The sequence below is a fragment of the Rhinolophus ferrumequinum genome, chromosome 12 (assembly GCF_004115265.2).
Source record: "Rhinolophus ferrumequinum isolate MPI-CBG mRhiFer1 chromosome 12, mRhiFer1_v1.p, whole genome shotgun sequence".
Classification (NCBI taxonomy): domain Eukaryota; kingdom Metazoa; phylum Chordata; class Mammalia; order Chiroptera; family Rhinolophidae; genus Rhinolophus; species Rhinolophus ferrumequinum.
Window position 1 is genome coordinate 20,553,218 of NC_046295.1, and position 25,754 is coordinate 20,578,971.

The 25,754-nt window shown below is 40.6% G+C and overlaps 1 protein-coding gene across 3 annotated transcripts in view; it reads right to left on the reverse strand.

Moving 5' to 3' along the window:
* Nucleotides 1–25,754, reverse strand: part of ADAMTSL1 (ADAMTS like 1) — an 887,009-nt gene that overhangs the window by 116,281 nt on the left and 744,974 nt on the right. For all 3 annotated transcript variants that reach the window (XM_033123965.1, XM_033123964.1, XM_033123966.1), the window contains one exon: nucleotides 8,638–8,848. In XM_033123965.1, the coding sequence (XP_032979856.1) occupies nucleotides 8,638–8,848 (211 nt within the window). The remainder of the gene's footprint in view (nucleotides 1–8,637; nucleotides 8,849–25,754) is intronic.

Here is a 25,754-nt window from a genome sequence, read left to right on the forward strand (position 1 = left end):
TCTGTGCTTTCAGGCATTCCCTGGGGGACGGGGGCTCTTACAATGTATCCCCCTCTGACAAAGGGGGACTACTGTACACATAAAGCTCCTAGGAAATTCTCAATGCCCAGAAGGTGAGGTCCAGACGCCTGAGAACATCCTTCAGGGCTCTCGTACTCTAACCTCCATTGAGCTTTGCCCTCACACTCCTTCCCGACCTGCTATGGGCCAGTATTTTAGCTACAATGGACAATTTGCCCATCCTGGGCACACAGATGCCTTCTCTGCTCAGACCTTTGATCATGTTTTTCCCTCTGTGAGCAACACCCTTTGCCTCCTTGTCCATGGAGAAACTTCCAACACATCCTCAAAGGCCACTCCTTCACTAAAGCCTCCTTTAGTGCCTCCACCTCATGGTAAATGGGTCACCTCCCACCCATCTTGACTTGGAAGGGTACTGCATCTCTCCTGTAAGGACTAGTCATTTGTGTCCTGCTATTTCCCTGCACCTCCCTGCATGCACGCAGGATTATGCATCTTTTGAAGAAAGGCAATGTAGTCATCTTTCTATTCTCCAGTGCCTTTTGTAGCATCTGCCAAAGAACATGCACTTCATAAAGTTTGCTGAATTGATGATTGGATGAATAAAAGAGCCCCAAATCCAGATGTTCCAAAGATGTAAAACAAACATCCAGCTGATGGGCTGAACATCCACCTTTTATCGGGCTGTTTTATCGTTAGCCAGAAGCTGTTTCTAAGCAAGTCAGCAGTGGGTTTCAGCCAGCGGCAGCCTGTGCTCTGCTGGGAGCCCTGACCCTCCAGGTACAGGAACAACCAGGGAACTGAGTTAATATGGTCAGGGTTTCTCAAGAGCCTGTCTCATCTTTGCTCCAAAAGCTTCCCTGGTGTGTTTACATTGATGAAAAGGTGTTTTTAGATTTTTTTTTTTTAATGATACAAGATGAAATTTCAAATTAATAAAGCTTCCGAAGCCTGTGATGACTTTGTGAACAGGTTGAGATTGCCTGGTGAAGTTGACATTTGTGAAGTGAGACATAGACTGCAAAGAAGAAACAAATTTAAAAGGAGCGGCAAGAGAAATGTAATAAAACTAAATGAAAAATATTTGCCTTTGTAAATCATTTAAAATAATATTGTGGCATTAAGAGGTAGATCTCTGGTATTATTTTATTTTAAAATGTATGCCGTACACAGAATAAATAACAAAAAATAGTATTTATATTAGTTATCCTAGCCGCCATACATGTTTCATTGTAGAAGGTCATGGGTTCATTAGTTTTATAAGAAAAGTAAAAAATATACAACAAGGGGGACACTTAAAAGTTATGATTCTATACAAAAATACAATGGCTCAAGGGACTTAGATTTTTGAAGATTTCCCCATAATAATCACGTTAATAAATTCTGCCCATATTGACACTTTTGGTTTCATCTTGGTAATTTACTGAGAGCTGAGTTCATTTCCTTGATATCTCAAGTCATATTATTGGGCCCAACATAAAGTGATGTTCACATTCTATGTCTTTCTAGTTTTTACACAATGTGCTCTGTTTATAGCTTCTAACTCATTTCATTCATTCATTCATTCATTCATTCATTCACTAAATATTTATTGGGCACTTGCTGAGTTCCAGTCACTGTATTAAGTGCTGGGGATTTAAGATGATAAGTAAATGGTTACTATGCCTCAGGTATTTGCAGTCCAGTCAGGGAGAAAAAATTACTATAAAATGTGATTAGTTTTACAAAAGAGGTAATACACAAGAAAGCCCAACTAAGTCTTTATGGAAAAGTTGGGGAAGGCTCTATAGAGGAGGTGACATGAGGGGTTGGCCAGGGAGATAAGGAGTGCTGGCAGAGTCAGATTATATGTTCACAGGCCCAGGGTATGAAGGACGTGGCGTGCTTAAATAGCTGAGGAGTCCTGAGAAGGTGAAGCATAGGTTTCATGGGGAAGTGTAGTTGGGAAATGAGATAGAGAAGTCAGGTGAAGGGCCACCAGTGGAGGGTGGTGGACATAATCTCAAGACCATTGGGGTGTCATTAAAGGTTTTAAAGTGGGGGGGTAACAGGACCCAATTTGTAGAAAATGACTCAAGCAGGAAGGGCCAGTGGGTTCCAAAGATGTCTGCCCTGTGCGATGTTAAGATGTGCCATGGAGAAAAGATTTCCTGGTTATATAAGTCTAAATACCACTGTATACATACTTCATACCTATTTGGCAGTTCTCAGCACATATTAATATTTTGAAGGCTCAACAGGGGGCCTGTAGTAAAGAACCACCGTTCCAGGTTGGGAAACACTCGATGAGAGTTAAACAAGACAATACAGGGAGACCAAGTAAAAGATTTGGTTAGTTGTGAGGCCTGGACCCAGCACAGTAGGAGAAGGATTAGGAAAGAAGAAAACAGTTATGTTGGAAAGATACGGAAGGTAGGATCAACAGGATTCGGGTGTTGACGGAGTGTGAAGAACAGACAAGGCTGAGATGGTTCTAGTTTCCAGCTACAGACAGGCTAGATCGCGGTGTCACCCAAACCACAAGATCCACGAAAGAGGACTGGTTCTGCTGGGGAAGGTGGCAGGCAGATATATTATTGAGCTGGTGTTAGACCTTTAGAATTTGAGGTAACTGCAATATACGAGGCTGAGAAATTCAAAAGACAGTCAGAGGCTGTGCTTGGTATATAGCAGAGGTCGAAACTGAGCCAAATTAATTAGGACCCCACACAAAGAAAATGAGGACTGAATCTCACTGACTAAACAAAACCATAAAAAAGAGGACAGAATTTCTAACCCCACCATTTTGTGGATTAGAATTACCCTGTAATATCAACTAAGCTTTCTTAAGACTAGAAGTACGAGGGCTGTACAGTGTATCTTCTGGGTTTAATATTCCTGTTACTAGGTGAAGCATGGGACTGCACACCCATTAAAATTGAAAGCAATTATTATACAGAGTTTTATGTTAATAAAAACAAAAACACTACACATGTGAAATTTGACTCCTGATCTGTTTTGCTTACATTTATTGTTGCTTCTAAAGGTAGGATGAGATGGCCATTTCCTTATGAAATATACTACTGAAAAGGAGATAAACATCCTAATAGATTGTTTCCTCTCCAGATACATTTTAAATAAACATGGTCTCTAACTTACAAGGATTTGTATTTTAGTTACAGTAATATAACAAAACTGATGACAAAATTGACTCTTTCTGCCAGAATTCAGTCCTGTAATCCAGACCAAAGTTATTCTTTTCTTCTCTGTGTGATTAAATCTAGAAAACAACAAATTTAAGTCTCAAGCATTTAGTTGTCATTAAAATTCCCTCTTTTTAAAATATTACGAGCAGGGACTCGTTTCTCACACACCTTTTTATGCAGCTAAACTATAGGCATTTTGAATTGTAACCCTGATTAAAAAAAGGGAAATGGCCACATAATCACAGTTTTAAGCAAGGGGGAAAAGAGAGGCGATGGGGCATGTTTCAGTCTCTGCACAGATGTTTTCAGTATGTGTGTACATGTTGGGTGGACCCCATCTTGAACAGAAGACATATGTAATAAAGAGAAATATAAATTATGCTTCAGAGTGGACTATCTAATTCATTTCAGTTTAACTCTTCTAGCACCTTTCTCTTTTTTCTCATGTCTTACATTCTTTTTTTAAGAATAAAAATGAATACAGAAAGAAGATGGATGCATACAAAGCTCATAGATAGTGGTGAGGAGAGTGGTAGTAGAAGGCAGATTTTGAATCTCAAGGACCTTGTGCTAGTAGAGAGTAATGCTTAGTCAGCCACAACACAGCAGATTGTATGTAGTAGGTCGAATAGTGACCCCAAAGACATCTATGTCCTAATCCTTAAAACTTGTGAATATGTTACCCTACATGGTGATAGGGACTTTGCCAATGTGGTTAAGTTAAGCATCTTGAGATGGGACATTACCTAGGTTACTCAGGTGGGCTTGATGGAGTCACAGTGGTCCTTATAAGAGGGAGGCTTAGAGTCAGAGAGAGAGGATATACAAAGGGTCGGACAATTAAGTTCATGAACTTTCCGCTGTGTAAGCGCACGGTAGGACAGAATCAGAGGTTGGATGAAGCACTTTGAAGGAGCCAGGAGCCAAGGAAACAAGCAGTCTCCAGGAGCTGGAAGACGCAAGGCAACAGCGTCTCCCCTAGCATCTCCAGAAGGAATGAATGCAGGCCTACTAACACCCTGACCTTAGTCAAGTGAAATGGATTTCAAATTTCTGATCTCCAGAGCTAGAAGATAGTAAATCTGTGTTGTTTAAGCTACTATATGTGTGGTAATTTGTTACAGCAACAATAGGAAACTAATACACAGATTAACTGCCCCGGTTATATATAAGCAACCAATACTGAGTTTTATGTAAACTGCTGATTTTGAAGGCTGGTATCAGATTTCCTCACAATTTAATGCTTTGAAGCAAACGGTACAGAGATCTTGGGAAAGCTGCACTGCATAATGGAAAAGAGAATGGGTACTGAAGCATACAAGCCTCCCTCCCTCCTGCCCCCTTTTCTTTTATCAGCTTTCTGACCCAGGGCAAGCACAACCTCTCTGTGGTTTCCTCACAGAGCTGCTGTGGGGATTAAAAGAGAAAATGAGTGGTAGAATGAGTTCTACCACATGAAGTTTGAATTCCTGTTAACCTCACAGTGCCTCAGGTTCCTCATCTGTAAAATGGGGATAATAGTAGTACCTATCACACTAAGCACAATGAGAATTAAATGAATCAAATATGTAAAGTGCCTAGAACTGTCGTGACACACAGTAAGTGCTGCTCTTATTAAAGAGAAGAAGCTCCTGAAAGGTAGCAAGTGCTCCATAAATGAACCGGCGGACTTGTCATGCACCTTTTCAGCACCATCCTCTATGCTTTATACTGGGTGTTATGGGGTCTCATTGAGACTTGGTCTCTGCTGTCCCTGATCTGATGATCTAACTCAGAAGTCATAGCAAAGCACCTGTCCAGGTAAGGTGGAATATGACTGTTAAATGAGCAGCACTGACCATGAACACCAAGTGACTTTAGTGTGGGAGGATAGTAGAGGAGTGACGATGGAAGAGGTGGGGCTCCTGTTTGACTCTGACAGGTAGAGGGAAGGGGAACGGTGTGTGGGCAGGGAGAAGCATGGGCAGATAGCAGTGTACCAGCAGGGATGGGAGAACCGTGGCTGGAGATGGGCGGGGGCAGATTGCTGGGGGAGGAAGGCCTCACGAAGCCATAGGGCTTTATTATGACAATGGAAAGTCACTGAAAAGAATCCTAGAAGAATTCTGTCATGATCAAGGAGTCTTAGATGGACTTAGGGCATATCTATCAAGTGGTTCTCAAGTATGGTGCTGTACACACCACTGTGATATGGTCCCTTGTGAGGGGTATATAATATACAGCCAGCATCAAAGTTGTCGATGATGACATGTGTATGTTTAATAAGTTAGAGAAGATTCAGGAGGCTCATGCACTAAATATATAAGTGTTTCAAAAGCCAACTAAACAAAACCCAACAAGATATTAAAGCTAAACTGATAAAGATAAATATTACATGAATCTTTCAACAAGACCGGAGATAAAACCAAGGGACACAGTATTGAGTGAGAGGTAGAACTGAAATAAAGAAAGCCCCCTAAAAACCAAAGCTAGAATTAGATTTCTGTTTCATATCTTCCTAATTGTTTCTAAAATAAAATTTTAACGTAAATACTTAGATTCCATGCTAGTCCCCTCCAGACCTGCAGAATGTATAAATATTGGCTGTTTGCCATTTGTCAGGCAAATGCTCTATAAGGGACAAAGAAGGTTGCATTCTTAGTAGGCAAACGATGATTAACCTAAATTAGCCCCCCCAGGCCCCAAAGAAAAGCACACTACATGAGGTCAGCGTAGTTCAAGCAGCAAGGAGGGAGAGTTTCTCCCTTCAAATGGGCCAAAGTCCCGTCCATCCTGTTGTTGTCTGTCTTCTTTAAATGAAGCATTTGATCCACTATCTCCTTTTCTTTCATATGCAAAGACTGTAAGCTGGGTGCTGAAGGATTAGAGACCTCAGCCCTATCCTCTGCTAGATCCAAGTAGCTAAATGGAAAAGATCCTGTGAGTGCACAGCAACTTTCCTTGTACCAACAGCATTGCCAAGAACCAGAGGCTAACCAGACAAATGGATGCTCCATAGCTGGTGTCTTAACTAAGTAGTTTCCTATGACAACAGTCAATTAGCATGCAGACACTTAAGTTACTCCTGGCTTATTCCATATGGCATAAATAATAGCTTCCTTTCTTTTAATAGGTGGTCAGTAATAGCTCATTTTGCCCAACAAAACAACCAAGAAAGTAAGATTCTAGGAAATGATGTAAGAAACATAGTCTATTGTTTCCTCTAGGTTCAGAGAGATTCCTAGAAGTCACCCAGAATTCTTAAAACATACCCTATGCACCAAATGTTCAACAGCGGTTTGTTTTCACTGGTGGCTTTCACTTTCTGTGTTCTTTATTTCTTGTTATGTTTTAATATTTTTCTCAGTTATTATGAATTGAGTATGAAATACTCAAGATATTTTTAAAGGTCCCAGTAAAGTATAGTCAGTGGCTCATGGGATGAATTTCAAAGAGCTGTTTACTGTTAGTTTCCTGATCTGAAAAACGTACTTGCAGATATTGCAGGTTCAGTTCCAGACCACCACAACAAATCAAGGTGTAATATTTTTTTTGCTGGTGGAGGGTCTTCAATTTGTAAAAAAACACAACATCTATCAAGCACAATAAAACAAGGTATACCTGTATCTAACTTATCCCAAAGGCTTCTCCCTAACGGCAGGAAATAGTAAAAGTTTTCAAAATAAATTCACTTAACAAGCCCAAGGTAGATAGAAAATGGAAGAATAATTAACTCTTTGGAAATCCACTGTTTTAAATAGGGAGACTGGGCATGGGGGTGGTAGTGTTGGCATAGACCAAAAAAAAAAAAAATCATGTATATGGATGAGTTCTAAAAATTGACAAAAACATCATAGGTCACTGCCACTAATCAGCAGCATGTGTGCCTATTGAAAAGAGGCTGGTGTTTCACTTCACAGCTAGGTCAACATTATGACCTATAACGATATAACAAACATATCAATAAGATATAAAGTCAGAATTTCAGGGCTTGTAGGGCAATACTCTTGATCTATTTATTCATTTTGTCATTCAGTTAATGTTCTATCCAGAACTTACTATGTGCTTAACGGTAACACAGCTAATAATATAGGGATGTACTACTTTCCAGTAGAGGTTGATTTGGGCTGAGTCCTGGTCTTGTCTTAGGGTTGGCATGGGTTAGTGGTATAGTTTAAGGTCATGGATTCACTCTAGTTAAAGGTAAAAGTATAAATGCATTAGAAATCAGGAGATCGGGGTTTTGCTCACTCATTACTATTTGATTCTTTCAGCCCTTTACTAAACCACAGCCCCAAGATGAGCTGGGAGCAGGCAGGGGGTCTGCCAACTGATTGTGAAAAACCATGAAGGACGTGTGGAAATGGCAGCTTTTTCTCTCAGCACTGAAGTAAGGAAGGGGACGATCATATAATTTATCATTCTAATTGGGAAACTTTTGAGAGTGAAGAACTATTATGAGTAAAACTGGGATGTATGTCCCCCTCACCTTTCAGGCTTACTTTCTGTGACTTTTGAGGTCACTTTAAGCTGCCTCTGATATCTTAATGGGAAGGAAATTGCAAAATAAGATCCTATTCAAATAATCTAAAATTCTTCTGTGTTAAAAGGCATCCAAAAAGATTGTTTAACTAAAGTATGATAAATATAATTTTAGATAGGATAGTGTGATAAAACAGTTGTTTGTATTATTATAATGTAGGTTTTAGAGTGGGGTCAGTGAAGTTTTCCTGTAAAAGGACAGAGTAAACATTTTAGGTTTTGTAGGCCATATTAAACTCTGTCACAGCCACGTAGTCCTGCCCTTGTAGAGTAAAAGCAGCCATAGATAATATATATAAAAGAATGGGTATTGCTGTGTTCCAATAAAGCTTTATTTACAATAATTGGCTATGAGCTGGATTTGGCTTTGGGCTGCAGTTGCCAATTCCTGCTTTAAAACAATAGTTTCCAGACCTTTGGAACTCATAGGACCAGATAAATTAAAAAAAAAAAGTCTGGAATTGACTCAAGATTTCTAACTATTTTTTTTGCTAAGTAATTATGTATTTAAAAAAAGAAAGAAAAATGATTTCCTAGTACCTTCATCTCTTAGAATTTTAATTAGCAAAAAACTAGAAAGGGCATAAATTCAGAACAAATTTAGCTGTACGGAAAAATCCATCATGTTGTCTTTATTTAAAAAAATTTTCTTTAGCCTGGTGAAAACTTTGTCAAATATGTTCAGGTTACAAGATGGTTCATTTGGGTTACTCTGTGTGGCACAGCAGAAAGAACACGGTACGTAATTAAAATATCTGGATGTGAATAGGTTGGGGGAGTACTAAGAAAGAAGGGACGAGTTGACCTGCAACATTCCTTTAGAAGGACAAAACTACTCAGAGACAGCGTCTCCGGTCTTGAATCACTGACGCAAACACACACTCCAATATTGAGAAACCCCAGAACTCACCGGCTGCCATTGCGCAGGGTACCAGGCTGGAGGGCAGTTGAAGCGGTTACAAGCTTGCACAGTGCTGGGCTTAGGCTGGCGACACAGCTCATCAGCCAGGATTACTGTCTCATTCATCTCTCTGGACAGGAGGTGGGAGCAGAAGACGTCTCTGGTTTGCAGGCCAACCCCACAGGTGAGACTGCATGGACTCCACTTGCCAATTTCCCACCTGGGAAGAAATCAGAGAGGAAGAAGACACCCTGAGCACCTGTGCAGAGAACATCTCCCATGATGCCAAGTGTTGCTAATAGAATAAAAATGTCTAACTGGGAATGTGGGAAGTTCTAGTACAAGATCGGTTAGGAATTCTATCCCAAGCCTAGAACCCATCCTTTTTCATACTCTAGAATTCATTTAGAATACCAGCAAAGAAGGTAATAAAATGGAACATCTAATTTTGACCCACAAAATCATCAAGAATGGTCACAATCATGTTTATTTTGATGAAACATATAAACTTCATCAGAATAAGGGGGTATATTAGATAAGACATAGGTTGACTATATAAAGGCTTTGGGCACCACATATTGAAGAGTGGGTCTAAAAGAAGCCTTTCTACTAATTTCTGCAGTCCCCATTCTTAGCAAGACTGAACAATTTGTGCTCGTTTTTCTTTGGCTTCAAAATGAAAGGTCGTTGGCTCCAACTTCCTTTAAACTTCCATCATAGTATAGAAACGTCTCTGTCTTATGTATAAATATCATCACTACCTGGGACTGGAGAATGTAACAAAAGTGAAGGTTGCTAACTAGAGCCGTCTTCCTGAGGGGAAATAAGTGGAGAGAACTGCTTGTTATCTGGAAGTGGAAGTCAAATATACACAGATGAGTTGAGTGCATAAATTGGCCATTCCAAGTGGCCAAGTCTTGAGAAGTACATTTATAGTGAGCTAAGGGCCTATAAAAACAATCCCACTGCATTTCCCTGTTGATGCAGCCTCCAAAATGGGAATGATAAGGAAAAAGCTCAGTTGCTTGGGCTCTGAGTCAGAAGCATTCTTTAATGATCACTTTTAGAAAGTTCTGTTTACAATGTGAAGCACAAAGAGTCTCCAAATACGAGTTTGCCAAGAAAAGCATCACAAGTAGGTCTTCGGTAGCGAGCTGCCCCCCACCTTCAAACTTCTATAACCAGCCCTGAAAATTGGTTTGAAACCTTTGGCCTTAGTGTTTTTTTGTCAGACTGTAAAACTGAGTGTATACTTTCAATCTCTTCCTGCTTCTCTGATATGTAACTACCTTCCCACGCCCTATTTTCCCTACCTCCTTTCGTCTACCCTATGCTGAAGCCACATCTGTCGTGAACTACTTTGTGTTTTTAATTCATCCCCTGCTGCACCCCACTCCAGTTTTCTAGCTCTGTCTTTACTCGAGCCGTTATTCCTAATTTGGAATACTTTTGTTCCTTTCCTTGCCCTTCAAAATTTATTCCACTTCTATATATCCAAATTTGATCCATATTTAAAGGATTGTATCCATACCTGATCCAGACACTATCATTTTCTCAACTGTATTACAGTATTGTGCCTGTCAAGGCAGAATCTACACCTCTTGAAGGCAAGGTCTGTGTCTGGGTTCATTTTGTGTCTCTCTCAGGGTTCATCATAGCACCTTCTAGATAGTTAATGTATATAGTTAATAATTTCCCAATAAATTAGCAAATGGAGTCATAGTGGGCACTTTATACATATCACATCATTTAATAACCTTCAGAACAACATGAGACAGGCTCTACTGATATTCTTCACCTTACAGTCGAGGGAATATTAGAATCCAAGGGGCTGACTTGTCCAAATACTCATAATTAATAAGTAGTGAATCCAGAATGCAAACTTGGTGTGTTTAGGTTCCAAAGCCTTTGTATTTTCTCTTGTACCATGCTGTCTCCAGGAAATACCTTAAAGATTGTCCTACAAACATTCGCAGAATTGTAAATGAATAGAAGAGGAGAGGCTGGGATGAATATATTTCTTTTAGATCCTTGTGTGTATTTCCAAAAACTTATTTTCAATCCCTAGTTTGGGTCAATCCCAAGCTTTAAAATATTGTGGGGTTACTGGTTTTAAAATCCATCCACATACTCTTTGCCTTTCCTCTCTTCTAAAGATGGAGTCCTGAGTATGGGCTGAGTTTAGTGGCTTCCTTGTAATGAACAGAATGAGACAGGAGTGATGCTGTGTCATAAAAGGCTAAATCATAACAAAAACTGTAGTTTCCACTTGGCTCTTTCTCTTTGACTGCTCACTGTGGGGGAAGCCAGCCATCATGACGTGAGGACACTCAAACAGTCTCAAGGAAAGTCCACTCACCAGCAGTCAGCACAGCCTTCCAGTCATGTGACCTTGAAAGCAGATCTACCTAGTCCGGCCTTCAGGTGACTGCGAGTTCATGAGAGACCTTGATCCAGAACTGCCTTTCCTCGCGGCTCCCAAATTCCTCACTCATGAAACCGTGAGAGGTACTAAATGTTTATTTTTTGTTTTGAGCTACTAGGTTTTGAAATGCAACAATAGACAACTAATATAAGCATATATGTCCCCCCACCAAATGTGCATAGGTTCATCAAAAGACATATAAAAGAATATTCAAAGCAGCACTATTCATTATAGCTCAGATGCGGAACAACCCAAATGTCCATCAACAGTTGAATGGATAAAAAATTATGATATGTTCATAAAATACTATAAAACAATGACAGTGAAGTACAACAAGCAACCTGAATGACTCTTACGAACAAAATTGAGTAGAGAAAGCCATAAATTCAAAAATTCACACTGTGATCAAATTCATATAAAGCTCAAAACCCAAAACTAACCTAGTGTTAGAAGGGCGGCACATCTCCTTGGTGGATAAGACTAGAAGAGCAGTACGTGCTGGGGGCCGCCTGGGGTGTTACTTTGACCTGGGTGCTGGATCTATTTTGTGAAAAGTCACCAAGACATAGATGTAGCATTTGTGCACTTTTGTTTATTATGTTTCAAAAAAAGGTTCTTTGCCCTGACTTTTAACTTAAAATAATAAATACTGTGGATGTGAAACAAAATTCGACAACCATACCCAATGCTGATGACTACTCCCTGTATATCTCTTAAAGAAGCTGCCTACACAGAGAATGCTGTCCCAAGGTTAAAACTCGTCATAGCAGAGGCTCTACACCTCCACTCCCTCCACCCCTGCCCCCACCTCTGGAAGAAATTCAGTCACTGGGACCTTGAAGCAGAGGCATTTTGCCCGCCATAACGCCCCTTCAATGATGCTCGGAGAAATTCATAGAACAGACTTTTCTGCCTACCCATGATAAAAGTACATTACATTCTCAAGGGAGGAGGTCAGCAGAAGCTATCTGTGCATTAAGCACTTTGCTGATTCTGACTGGAAAGTATTTGAATTCATTTAGGCAAAAAAAGGAAAGCAACGATGGCCCCCTACTGCTCCCCTGCATAGAGGCTGCAATTATGATCCTCAGGTCTCCTTGCAAACTGTACCGTTGGCTCTTTCTGAGGTAGGGACTGCGGGCCAGGGGGCGCCAGCCTGGGTGGGCAAGATTGGCCCTGGCTGGCAGCCTGTGGGACACTTACAGGCCTTCCCCGCGATTCTGGGCCTGGCTTCCACATACGCCCAGGGCTGAGGAGGACAGGCGCTCTGGTCTAGGCTGCAGGGTGAGGGCATTACTGCTTCTTCCCCCACCTTACCTGGCTGACTTTTACTCATCTTTTCATCTTCACTGAAAACATTACTTCCTCAGGGAGGAATCCCTCAAGTGGGTAAAATTTTCCTCTACTTTATGGCTCCATTTAATACTTCCCACTTTTGGAAATTCTCAACACACTTTTTTGTTTTGTTTTATTGCAGTAAGAACGTTCAACATGAGATCTACTCTCTTAACAACATTTGAAGTGTGCAATACAGCATCGTTGACTATAGGTACAATTATGTACAGATCTCTGGAGCTCATTTACCTCGCACGACTGAAACTTTATGCCCTAAAGTTAGTAATCCCCCACATACCTCTCCCCTGAGCCCCTGGCAACCATCACTCCATTCTTTGATTCTATGAATTTGACTACTTTAGATACCTCATCTAAGTGGAATCATGCAGTAATGGTTCTTCTGTGTCTGGCTTATTTCACTTAGCGTAATGTCCTTAAGGTTTATCTATGTCACACATTGCAGAATTTACTTCTTGTTGAAGGCTGAGTCATATTCCATTGTATGTATTATATATACCACATTTTCTTTATCCATTTTTTTGTCAAGGGGCATTTATGTTGTTTCCACATCTTGGCTGTTGTGAATTCTACAGTGTACATGGAGTGCTCACATTTCTTCAAGTTCCTGACTTCAGTTTTTTTGGAATAAATACCCCGAAGTGGGATTGCTGGATCTTATGGTAGCTCTGTTTTTCATTTTTTTTGAGGAACCACCATATTGTTTTCCATAGTGGCTGCCCATTTTGCATTCCCACCAACAAAGTGCAAGTGCTCCAATTTTTCTACATCCTCTCCAATACATGTGGTCTTTTGTTTTTTATTTTTATTTTTATAATAGCCACTTTGACAAGTCTGAGATGATATCTCATTGTGGTTTTGATTTGTATTTCCCTGATGATTAATGATATTATTTTTCATATGCCTGTTGGCCTTTTGTATGTCTTCCTTGAATAAAATGTCTATTCAAATGTTTAGCCCATTTAAAAACTTTTTTTCTAATTAAAGTTTATTGGGGTGACAATGGTTAGTAAAGTTACATAGTTTTCAGGTGTACAATTCTATAACACATCCTCTATATATCACATTGTGTGTTCATCACCCAGAGTTGTTCTCTTTCTATCACCATGTATTTGATCCCTTTTACCTTCATCTACCACCCCCCTCCCACCTTACCCTCTGGTAACCACTAAACTAGTGTCTGTGTCTATGAGTTTTTGTTTCTTAATTTGTTTTTCTTGTTCCTTTGTATATCACATGTCAGTGACATCATATAGTTCTTGACTTTTTCTGACTTATTTCGCTTAACATAATAATCTCAAGATCCATCCATATTGTTGCAAATTAGCCCATTTTTTTTTTTTTTAAGATTTTATTGGGGAAGGGGAACAGGACTTTATTGGGGGAACAGTGTGTACTTCCAAGACTTTTTTTTTTTTCCAAGTCAAGTTGTTGTCCTTTCAATCTTAGTTGTGGAGGGTGCCATTCAGCTTCAAGCTGTTGTCCTTTCAGTCTTAGTTGTGGAGGGTGCAGCTCAGCTCCAGGTCCTGTTGCCGTTGCTAGTTGCAGGGGGCACAGCCCACCCTCCCTTGCGGGAGTCGAACTGGCAACCGTGTGGTTGAGAGGACATGCTCCAACCAACTGAGCCATCTGGGAGGCAGCTCAGCTCAGCTCAAGATGCCATGTTCAATCTTAGTTGCAGGGGGCGGAGCCCACCATCCCTTGTGGGACTTGAGGAATTGAACTGGCAACCTTGTGGTTGAGAGCCCACTGACCCATGTGGGAATCGAACTGGCAGCCTTCGGAGTTAGGAACATGGAGCTCTAACCACCTGAGCCACCGGGCTGGCCCTAGCCCTTCTTTTTTTAAATTAGTTTCAAGTGCACAAGACAACCCCCTAGCCCATTTTTAATTGGGTTGGTTGTTAGCTATTTTTTTGCTATTGAGTTGTAGGAGTTCCTTATATATGTTGGAGATTAACTCCTTATCAGATATATGGTTGCTTTTTCATTCTGTTGATTGTTTCCTTTGCTGTGCTCAACATACTTGTAACCTATTACCTTTATGAGAGCATAAAGCTATGGCTGTTTTGGTTGACCAGTCGTTATGGGTTGATATGTACCCCCCCCCAAAAGATATGTCAGAGTCCTAATCCCCAGCACTTCAGAATGTGACATTTGGAAGTAGGGTCATTGCAGATGTAATCACTTAAGATTAGGTCATACTAGAGTAGGGTGGATCCTTAATCCAATATAACTGTTGTCATAAAATGGGAGGGACATACCAGAGAGGAGATGCCATGTAATGACAGAGACAGAGACTGCAGTGATGCATCTATAAGCCAAGAGATGTTAAGAATTGCTAGCAAACACCAGAAGCTGGGAGAGGCAAAGAAGGATTCTCCCTCATAGAGGAAGCATGGCCCTACTGATACTTTGATTTTGAGCTTGATTTTTGCCTCCAGAACAGGGAGGGAAAAACCTTCTATTGCTTTAAACCACAGCGATTGTGTAACTTTGTTACAGCAGCCCTAGGAAACCAACACACCACTGTAATCTCACTGCTAAGCCTGGTGCCTAGAACACAGCAGATACTCGGTAAGGACGAGGTGACAAACTGAGTGGAACCCCAGTGAACTGTGTGTAAACCTTTGGATTAGTCACTGCTGGCCAACCATCTCAGTTGTGTCCACTAAACAACTGGCACCACCAATTTCGAAGTCCCAAAAGCTCTGAACAGCACAAAGTTTTCTTCAATGTGGTGCAAACTATTTGGTGACAACACTAGACCTGAATTGATATGATGCCTTTATAGGTCAGCCCAATTTCAATAACCTAATGTAAACATTTACACGTTTAACTGTAGCAATATTTGCCTGTTGGATGATGGCATTTCACTTCATAACTTACTAAGGGTATTATACAATTTATGGCTTAGTAATCCTAACATAGTCCTAAAACATAAAAAAATTCTGAATTCCAAATCACATCTGTTCCAATGGTTTTGGCTAAGAGATCATGGCCTTGTATGAGGAGGATGGTAAATGTGGTCACTATGGTTTCTTTTGGCTTCTATGCTTCAGGTGTTTAGCTTCATGGTTAGACCCTTGGCCAAAATGTTAGGGAGACTCTGGATCCCTCAGAATTCTCTTTCCATACTGCTTTCTTTCCTTTCAGTCCTTCTCCTCTACATTCCTGTCCCTTTGTCAAAACCTGCTTGTAGGGAAGGCTCTGTGAACCGACAGGTCAGAGCTGATTCCCTGTAGCTTTAGGCTGGACCCTGCTGGGGTCCTAAATGATTGACCCCTGACCACAAGCAGGCAGGAGACAAAGGGTTATCTCCCATCCCCCACGGCTGGAATTAGTCTTCCTGCCCTCTGCCCAGCTTCAGGTATACTTGGGTTGGCCTGTCTTTATAATTGCATTTTAGATTTTAGCCTTGGCTTCCCAGTTCCCTGATGGTGCTGGGCTTCTGTTCAAAGTCTAGGCTGCTGGACTGTGGTCCTGTCACTCTGCCTGGATCTGGCCAGTCCATGACCTTGGGCTGGGCAGAGACCCTTAGCCATGCGCCATAGCCATGACGTCACAGCAATCTAGCTGGCATTACACATTATCTCCAATAACAACGAGACAGGTACTACGCTAGTTGCTTTAAGCGCATTGTCTTCTAATAATTCTCTCCATAGCCCTGTGACATAGGTACTATTACCATCTGCATTTTAAGAACAGGCAGCTGAGGCCTGGAGAAATTAAATGATTAATTAGTCACAGCCTAGAATGCCTCTTGCCAGGTCTCACACAGATGTCAGTGACACCTGCATTACCTTCAAGTCTGCCAAGACCTGGACACATGGGTCCTGAGAATGGGGTTGCTCTCTATCACTGTGGACTTATAAGCCGCAGCTCTGCACCATTTCAGCTCCTTTTGCTGAGGTTCCAGCAAAACTCAGGACTAAGTTCATTCAAGATCTGGGATATATAGATGTATCACTCTACGAAGAAGGTGCTATAAGTTCCCTCATTTTATAGGGTGACATAACAGAGGCTCTGAGAGGTCAAGTAACTTATACAAATCACACAGCTAGGAAAGAAGACAATCAGAAGTCAAATTCAGACAGCCTGGCTCCTGTGTGCCTAATTATTATATTAATATTATTCTGCTTCTTAGGGTTAGGATGAGGAATGCAGCAGTACAATGTAGATCTGAGATGGAAATTCTAGGTGCTTGTAATTTCAGAAAATGACAAAAGACAAAATGACAGATCTATTCCTGAATAATAAAAACAAACACACTGATGCCACCCAGGGTTACCTATACATTTGGCGTTGTTATTTCAAAAACGCAGAAGTGGTACCTGGCAGCCAAATGGGCAAAGGCAGAGTGTGGTCTCCCCAGGGACAGGTTTGTTTTTTAATTAATTTTTAACTTTAAAATGCAGTTGATATTCAATATTATTTTATATTACTTTCAGGTGTACAGCATAGTGGTTAGACATTATATAATTTACGAAGTGAAGCCCTGATAAGTCTGGTACCCACCTGGCACTATATAGTTATTATAATATTATTGACTATATTCCCTATGTTTTACTTTATATCCTCATGACTATTTTGTAACTACCAATTTTTACTTCTTAATTGCTTCACCTTTTTCTCCCTGCCCCCCCCAGCCTCCTCCCATCTGGCAACCGCCAGTTTGTTACCTGCATCTATGAGTCTGTTTGTTTTCTTTGCTCATTTATTTTGTTCTTCAGATTCCACATATAAGTGAAATCATAAGGCATTTGTCTTTGACTTATCTCTTTTAGCATGATACACTCTAGGGCCATCCATGTTGTCACAAATGGTAAGATTTCATTCTGTTTTATGACAGAGTAATATTTCAATATATATGTGTACCACCTCTTTATCCAGGTGTCCATCGATGGGCACTTAGGTTGCTTCCATATCTTGGCTGTTGTAAATAATGCTGCAATAGCATAGGGGTGCACATATCTTTTCAAATTAGTGTTGTGGATTTCTTCACATAAATATCCAGAGGTGGAATTGCTGGGTCATATGGTATTTCTATTTTTAATGTTTTGGGGACCCTCCATACTGTTTTCCACAGTGTCTGCACCAATTTGCAATCCCACTAACAGGGCACCAGGGTTCCCTTTTCAGCACCTGTTGTTTGTTGATTTATTGATGAAAGCCATTCTGACAGGTGTGAGGTGATATTTCATTGTGGTTTTAATTTGCATTCCTCTGATGATTAGTGATGTGGAGCATCTTTTCATATGTCTATTGGCCATCTGTATGTCCTCTTTGGAGAAATGTTTATTCAGATCCTCTGCCCAGTTTCTAATTGGATTGTTTGTTTATTTGGTGTTGAGTTTTATGAGTTCTTTATAAATTTTGGATATTTACCCCTGAGTGAATATATCATTGGTGAATACCTTCTCCAAATCAGTAGGTTGTCTTATTGTTTTGTTGATGGTTTCCTTTTTAGTTTGATGTAGTCCCATTTGTTTATTTTTTGTTGTTGTTTCCCTTGCCCAAGGAGATAGATCAGAAATAATATTACTAAGAGCAATGTCAGAGAGTTTACTGCTTATGTTTTCTTCTAGGAGTTCTATGGTTTCGGGTCTTAATCCATTTTGTGTTCATTCTTGTACATGGTATAGGAAAGTGGTCTAGTTTCATTTTTTTTTTACATGTATCTGTCCAGTTTCCCCAACACCATTTATTGAATAGACTGTCTGTACCCCACTGTATATTCTTGCCTCCTTTGTCATAGATTAAGTGGCCATATAGGCATGAGTTTATTTCTGGGCTCTCTATTCTGTTCCAGTGGTCTATGTATCTGTTTTTATGCCATTAACATGCTGTTTTGATTACTATAGCCTTGTAGCATAGTTTGATACCAGGTAGTGTGATGCCTCAAATTTTGTTCTTCTTTCTCAGGATTGCTGTGGCTATTCAAGGTCTTTTGTGTTGCCATATATATTTTAGATTTGTTCTCATTTTGTGAAAAATGCCATTGGAATTTTGATAGTGACCGCACTGAATCTACAGATTGCTTTGTGTAGTATGGATATTTTAACTATGTTAATTTTTTCTATCTATGAGAATGCTATGTGCTTCCATTTACTTGTATCTTCTTCAATTTCGTTCTTCAATGTCTTACACTTTTCTGAGTATAGGTCTTTTACCGCCTTGGTTACATTTATTCCTAGGTATTTTATTTTATTCTTTTGATGCATTTGTAAACGGGATTGTCTCCTTAGTTTCTCTTTCTGATAGTTAGTTATTAGTTATAAAAATGCTACTGATTTCTGAATATTAATTTTGTATTCTGCTACTTTACTAATTCATTTATCAGTTCTATAGTTTTGTTTTTGGTGGAATCTTAAGGGTTCTCCATATATAGTACACGTCATCTGCAAATAATGGCAGTTTTACTTCTTCCTTTACAATTTGGATTCCTTTGATTTCTTTTTTCTCTCTTGTGTGATATAAGTATTGTTATCCCAGCTTTTAAAATTTCAATTTTCATGCAATATCTTTTTCTATCCCTTTACTTTCATTCTATGTGTGTCTTTCAATCTGAAGTGCATCTCTTGTAGACAGCATATGCATGGATCTCATTTTTTTTTAAATTTTATTTTTAAATTAAATTTATTGGGGTGACAATAGTAAAATTACATAGATTTCAAATGTACAATACTATAATACATCATCTATATATCACATTGGGCGCTCACCACGCAGTCAGTTCTCCTTCCATCACCATATATTTGATCCCATTTACCCTCTTCTACCATCTCCCATACCCCCTTACTCTCTGAGGTCTTGTTTTCTTATGCATTCAGTTACCCAATATCTTTTGATTGGAACACTTATCCTCTTGCATTTAAAGTGATTATTGATATGTATGTAGTTGTCATTTTATTATTCATATTTATATTCTTTTCCCCCCTTCTTCTTAAAAATGTCTCTTTAACATTTCTTGTAATACTGGTTTCACGGTGATGAATTCCTTTAACTTTTTCTTGTCTGGGAAGCTCTTTGTCTGTCCTTCCATTCTGAATGATAGCTTTGCTGGGTAGAGTCATCTTGGTTTTAGATCCTTGCTTTTCATCACTTTGAATATTTTGTGCCAATCCCTTCTGGCCTGCAAAGTTTCTGTTGAGAAATCAGTTGACAGTCTCACTTGTAGGTAACTAACTGCCTTTCTCTTGGGTCATTTAAAATTCTCTCTGTTTTTATCTAACCTGTGGCATTTTAACTATGATGTGTCCTGGTGTGGGCCTCTTTGGGTTCATTTGTTTGGGACTCTCTGTGCTTCCTGGACTTGTATTTCTATTTCTTTCACTAGGTTAGGGACACTTTCAGTCATTATTTCTTCAAATAAGTTCTCAATTCCTCACTATCTCTCTTCTCCTGATATCCCTGTGATGTGCATGTTGGTATGCTTGACGTTGTCCCAAAGGCTCCTTAAACTACCCTCATTTTATTTTTTTGGATTTTTTTTTTCTGTTCCGATTGGGTGTTTTCTGTTACCGTGTCTTCCAAATTGCTGATTCGATCCTCTGCTTCACCTAATCTGCTGTGATTCCTTCTAATGTATTCTTCATTTCAATTATTGTATTCTTCATTTCCGACTGGTTCTTTTTTAAATGGTTTCCATGTCCTTTTTAATGTTTACCATCTCTTTGTTGAAGTTGTCACTGAGTTCACCTATTCTTCCCCTAAGTTCCTTAGCAGCCTTATAACCAGCGTTTTGAACTCTGTATGCAGTAGATTGTTTGCCTCCATTTTGTTTAGTTCTTTCTCAGGAGTTTTCTCCTGTTCTTTCATTTGGGATGCATTTCTTTTTCCAGTCATTTTGGCTGCCTCTATGTGTTTGCCTCTATGTACTGGGTAGATCTGCTACATCTCTCAGTCCTGGCAGGGTGGCCTTATGTTGTAGGTGACCTATGGGGCCCAGTGGCATAGTCTCCCTGGTCACCTGAGCTGGGTGCTCCAGGTATGTCCCGTATGTAGGTTGTATGTGACCTTCTGTTGTAGTTGAGCCTTGATTGCTGTCGACGCCTCAGTGGGTTGGGTTGACCCTGAGGCTGACTGACTGTGGGGGGTTGTCCATGACCACATTTTATAAGCTGCTGTATGGAAGCTGATCCCCTGGAGCAGGATTGGCCCCAAAGGGCTCTTGTGCCTGCCAAGACCACACTTGGGTGTGCCGCTTGTGGAGCTAACTGGGTGGTTCTCTGTTGTGGTCTAAGTCGGTCAATGGGTATATTGGTTCTGGGGTCTCTTGGGAGGTGCTCCAGTCCAGGCCAAGGTCAGCTGCTGCCTATGACCACCCTTTGGGCTATCTGGTAGGAGGTACAAAGTGATCTGCAGTTGGTTGCTGGCTGTGCTGGGCTTGGAGACCTTGTGGGAGAGGCCACACTGCAAACTGAGGCCAGTTGCCACCAGTACTGGGCCTGGGGCTGCTGAGCAAATGGCACAGGGCATCCCAAGGCCTGTCACTGCCTGCTGGCTAAGTGTAAACCTAAACTGCTGAAAGAGCATTAAGTAGTGTGCAAGCTAGGTGGGGCCAGGTCTCAGGGAGTTGTTAAGGTGGAGAGAGTGGTGTACACTAGGCTAATGCAGATTCAGATTTGGCAGTGTTAAGGAAGAGCTCAATATAGTGGCAATGGTGGCTGTCCCTCCAGCTTTTGCCCTGAAGCCACACAACTCTGTTTCTATCTGTATGTCTCTGGCACCCCCCAAGTTGCTGTCTCTCAACTGGAGACCAGGGTGAGTGCCTGCGAGCCAGTGAGTTTATGTCCAGGCCCCTTAAAAGGATACTTGGGTTTCTAGTAGCCTTTTTTTTCACTCAGATGGATGGAATCCCTGCCGATTTTAACAGCCAGATGTAGTGGGGTCTCCTCTTCCTGGCACTGGTCCTCTGGTCTGGGGAGCCCAGTGTGGGGCTGGGACACCTCACTCCTCAGTGGGGGCCTCTGCAGCGGAGATATTTCTCCCAATTCTTAACCATCACACATGGGTTTGGGGCCAGCCTATTTTACATCTCCACCCCTCCTACCAGTCTCAGTGTGACTTCTTCTTTATATCCTTAGTTTTAGAACTTCTGTTCAGTTAGTCTTCAGATGGTTCTCGGGTTGATTTTTCTATAATTTAGTTACAATTTTGATGTAGTCATAGGAGGAGGCAAACACAGAGTTTACCTATTTTGCCATCTTGACCAGAACTCCTATATTCTTCAATAACACCCAGGATGTGAAAGACAAAAGACTGTCCCAGATTGATGGAGTCTAAAAAGAAATGACAACCAAATGCAACACAAACCTGGATTGATTTTGACCTATAAAGGACATTGATGGAACAACTGGCAAAATTTGAATAGTCTGTGGATGAGATGGTGATACTGAATTAATATCATTTCTTGATTTTGATGGTTATACTGTAGTTATTTACAACAGCATCCTTGTACTTAGGTAACAAACACTAAAGTGTTAAGATGCAATGTGATATCACTTATTTCCCAAATGGTCCCAAAATGTTAACAACTATGGAATTGAGGGGATGGAAATAAAGGAGGTATGTCACTGCCTTTTTTAAATTTTTGCAACTTTTTAAAAACTAAAATGATTTCAAAGTAAAGGTTATTAAAAAACATCCATTGGTTCCCAGTTACCCACTAGCCAAGGTTCAAATCCTTGGCTGGCCTATAATTGTGCTTCAACAAAGACGTTTGACTGTATCTTTCTGGTTTAATCTCAGGTCACCCCTACACTCAGCTTTGCTGAGTATCTAGCAGAAGAGAACCCGCTTCTCTGGCTGGCAAACTCTCTGCCTCTCAGTTTGGATCCTAAAGATTCCCCTCCTCTCTGAATTTTTTTCTGAGATCCCTACCATTGGGCAAAGCTAGATCTTTCTCCCTGAAGCACACAACTGTCTCCTTCTTCCTAATGACATTCTTTACTTCCCTCAAGCTCACCTTCACTGTAGTTATTTGTCTACTTCTCTCTCACGCTAGACTCTCTACTCCACAAGGAAAGCAATGGCTTGGACCTATTCATCTTCACATCTCCAGTACCTACTCCAGTGCCTGGTACATCACAGATGCTTCTGGTGGCATTGTGACATAATGTGGAAGACCTTGAGCTCTGGAATTGGATTATCCATGAATGAACTGTGCCACTTTCCAATTGCATAACCTGGGGCAAGTCACTTAAGAATTGATTCACATTTAAAATGGGAATAATAGGGATCCCTACTTCAAAGGACTATTATGAGCTTTAAGTGAGAACATCTAGGTAAAGGGCTTAAGCACCACGCCTGGTACAGATTAAGGGATCTGTAAACATTAGCTAATATGAACTGTAATAACAGCGTGCTCAGTAAATATTTGTTAAATACATGGATGATTACTGTGAGGATAGACATTAAATGAATAAAGTGAGAATTCTTCCTGGACTGAGTCAGACAAAGTAGTCATAGGTTATGGAGATTAGAGGAAAGAACATTTATGACATGCCAACTTATCATTAAAGCATTCATGCCAAGCTGTGTGACAGATGCAGAAGAAGTGGGAAATGTGTTCACCACCTTCAACATGCTTTCAGCAAAGACGGGGGGAACGGACAAACACCCAGGATTCACAGTAAACCATGTCAGGCAGTAGTGATGAGCTAATTGCTAAACGATTTGGCTAACCCACGAGTACTGCAGAATTTCAGAAGATAGGCAGTATGATACTCATAACCACTTGCATTTATGGGACGGAGTAAAGTTCACGGAGACTCTTCATCTGCGTAATCCTTCTAACTCTGAAGTAAGCAAAGCAGGCATCACTAGCTCTATTTTATAGATAAACTGAGTCTCAGAGAAACAAGCACTTCCCTAAAGTGGGATGGGAACTCAGGTTACCTCTTCTATCCTAGTCACTAAGGACAGAGGTATGAATCAGGAAGGGTCACAGAGAAGATAGACAAGACTGGAAAAGCAGTTACACTCAGCCCGAACAGGTGGATTTGCTACCCCTGATAAAAAAAAACCTCTTTATTTTAGAAAACTCTTTAGAGGGGCCTAGAAAAAATTAAAGGAGATGTTAAACAATGGAGAGTAAAAATATGTTTGAAGGCCCAAAATTAACCAAAACCATATATAATAAGTAGCACCATGAGAATCAGGGCTCTCTATAAAAGGGCAGCTTGTGTGGCTCAGGAAACAGGACACAGAACCGGGCTTATCTTGGAGGTCACCCTGCTTGGCGTGAAGTTTTGGTCCCTAAAAATCATCGTAGTCAGGATTACAACCACTTGAGATGGCAAAACACTCATTTCCACTGGAGAAAAAAGTGGTCAAAGTGACTATTTCAGTGTGCCTCACCTTCCAAATCATGTCTTAAAAAAAAATTGAGGTTGCCAACACTGCAAATGATTCTTGTGAAGTCTTCTTTGCAATTAAAAAAAAAATGAATAGCTTTTGGGAAAAAAATGGATATACATTTACCATCTCATTACAAACATGCCATTTGCTTTAAAAGTACTTCCTTCACAGAGCATGTCAAACAGTAGAATGGCACCGAAACTAGGCCCAGTTGTACAGGATAGCTTCAGCCTTCCCTCCCGCATCTCCCTCCCTAATTCTCTATTGACAGCCCACTGTCTTACAGAAATACCCAAGTGCTTGTTTATGAACAGGCAGCTTGATTTACTTAAAACTTCTAAATTCTGGCTCCTATTCTCTGGTCACCATCAACGAGGTGACAGTACATTAAAATGACGCAGAATTCCTGGTGGCGGTTATAATTCAGACATGAGCATCCTGTTAGGGCAGATGATATGCAAAATCACTTTTGCCCTTAGGAGTATGAGATTTTAGTTGGCTTGCCTAACATTCTAAGGTGGAAATTCCTCATTAAAAATAGCTGTAGAGTTCTTCTCCTTGAGGTCAAGATCACAGAAGGAATTACTTCAACCACAAACACGTGTCATCTGTTGTTTTTTTTTTTTTCTCCCTCTCATACCATCTTTCGGCTTTTATTCCAGTGTTTCTCTATTGTATGATAATTGATTAGCATCCTCACACCAAAGGTTTTCCACTAAATGAACTCCTTCCCTTTTCCAGAATTACTTTCCTGAAATAGAGTGAGCTCCTGCCAGGCTCAACCACTTGTTGGCTTCCCAGCCCACCATTTCCCTATGAATCTGTTTCCAATTTTTTTCCTTCTTGGAATGCTCTCCACGTTTCTACCTCAGGTCTGATTCAAACCTTTCTTTTTCTGCGAAGTTTCCCTCATATCCCAACCCACATCAACTGTACCCTCTTTGTAATCCTATTGCATTTAGTGTGATTTGGATCTTGTTTCAAGTCTACAACACTGACCATGCAGCTGTTCTAAGCCAAAGTTAGAGTACTTTATTTGACACAATTCTATTTGCTTAAATGTTTTTCTCTAGTTATCCCAAGTATAATACAAAGCATCTATTAAATCACACTATTGAAATCTCTATCCATTGGCTGATTTGCAGGTGGAATTCCTCCCCAAAACCTTATAAGCCTAAGAATTTCTCCCTGTTATGGGTTGATAATGTCCTCCCCAAAAGATATGTTAGAGCGCTACTTCCCAGTATCTCAGAATGTGACTCTATTCGGAAATAGGGTCTGTATGGAGGTCATCAAGTTAAAATGAGGTCATTAGGGTGGGTCCTAATCCAATATGACTGGCATTCTTATAAAAAGGGGAAATTTGGACACAGACGGGAAAACGACCACATGAAGACAGAGGACTAAGAGAGATGCATCTACGAGCCAGGGAACATCGAAGGTTGCTGACAAACCCCCCGAAACAAGGAAGAGGCAAGGAAGGATCCTTCCCCTGCCTGTTTCAGAGGCAGTGTGGCCCTGCCCACACCCTGATTCCAGACTGCCAGCCTCCAGATCAGGGAGAGAATTAACTTCTGCTCTTCTACGACACCCAGTTTATGATACTTTGTTATAGTAGCCCTAGCAAACTAATACACTCCCTTGAGTTAGTTCTTTTGAGCAGTTTTTAATCCATTTAGGCATGTTGTACACAGAAACCTTTCTGGACATTTAGATTCATTGGTTTTTTTCTGCAAGAGAAATGCCTGGGAAGGTCCGTCCTTTATGTCAGAATCCACAGATTCCGTTATCTCCTACAAGCTTGTGCCTCCTCTTTCCTTTCATCATCATTGCTTTTGCAGGTATGTAGACTTAATTTTCTCTTTCACCCGTGTATTTGGCCCTTCATATATACATATGTATGTGTGCCTACAGCCATGCATTAATCTGTTGAAAACCTACTACCCTGTTTCCCCGAAAATAAGATCTAGCCAGACCATCAGCTC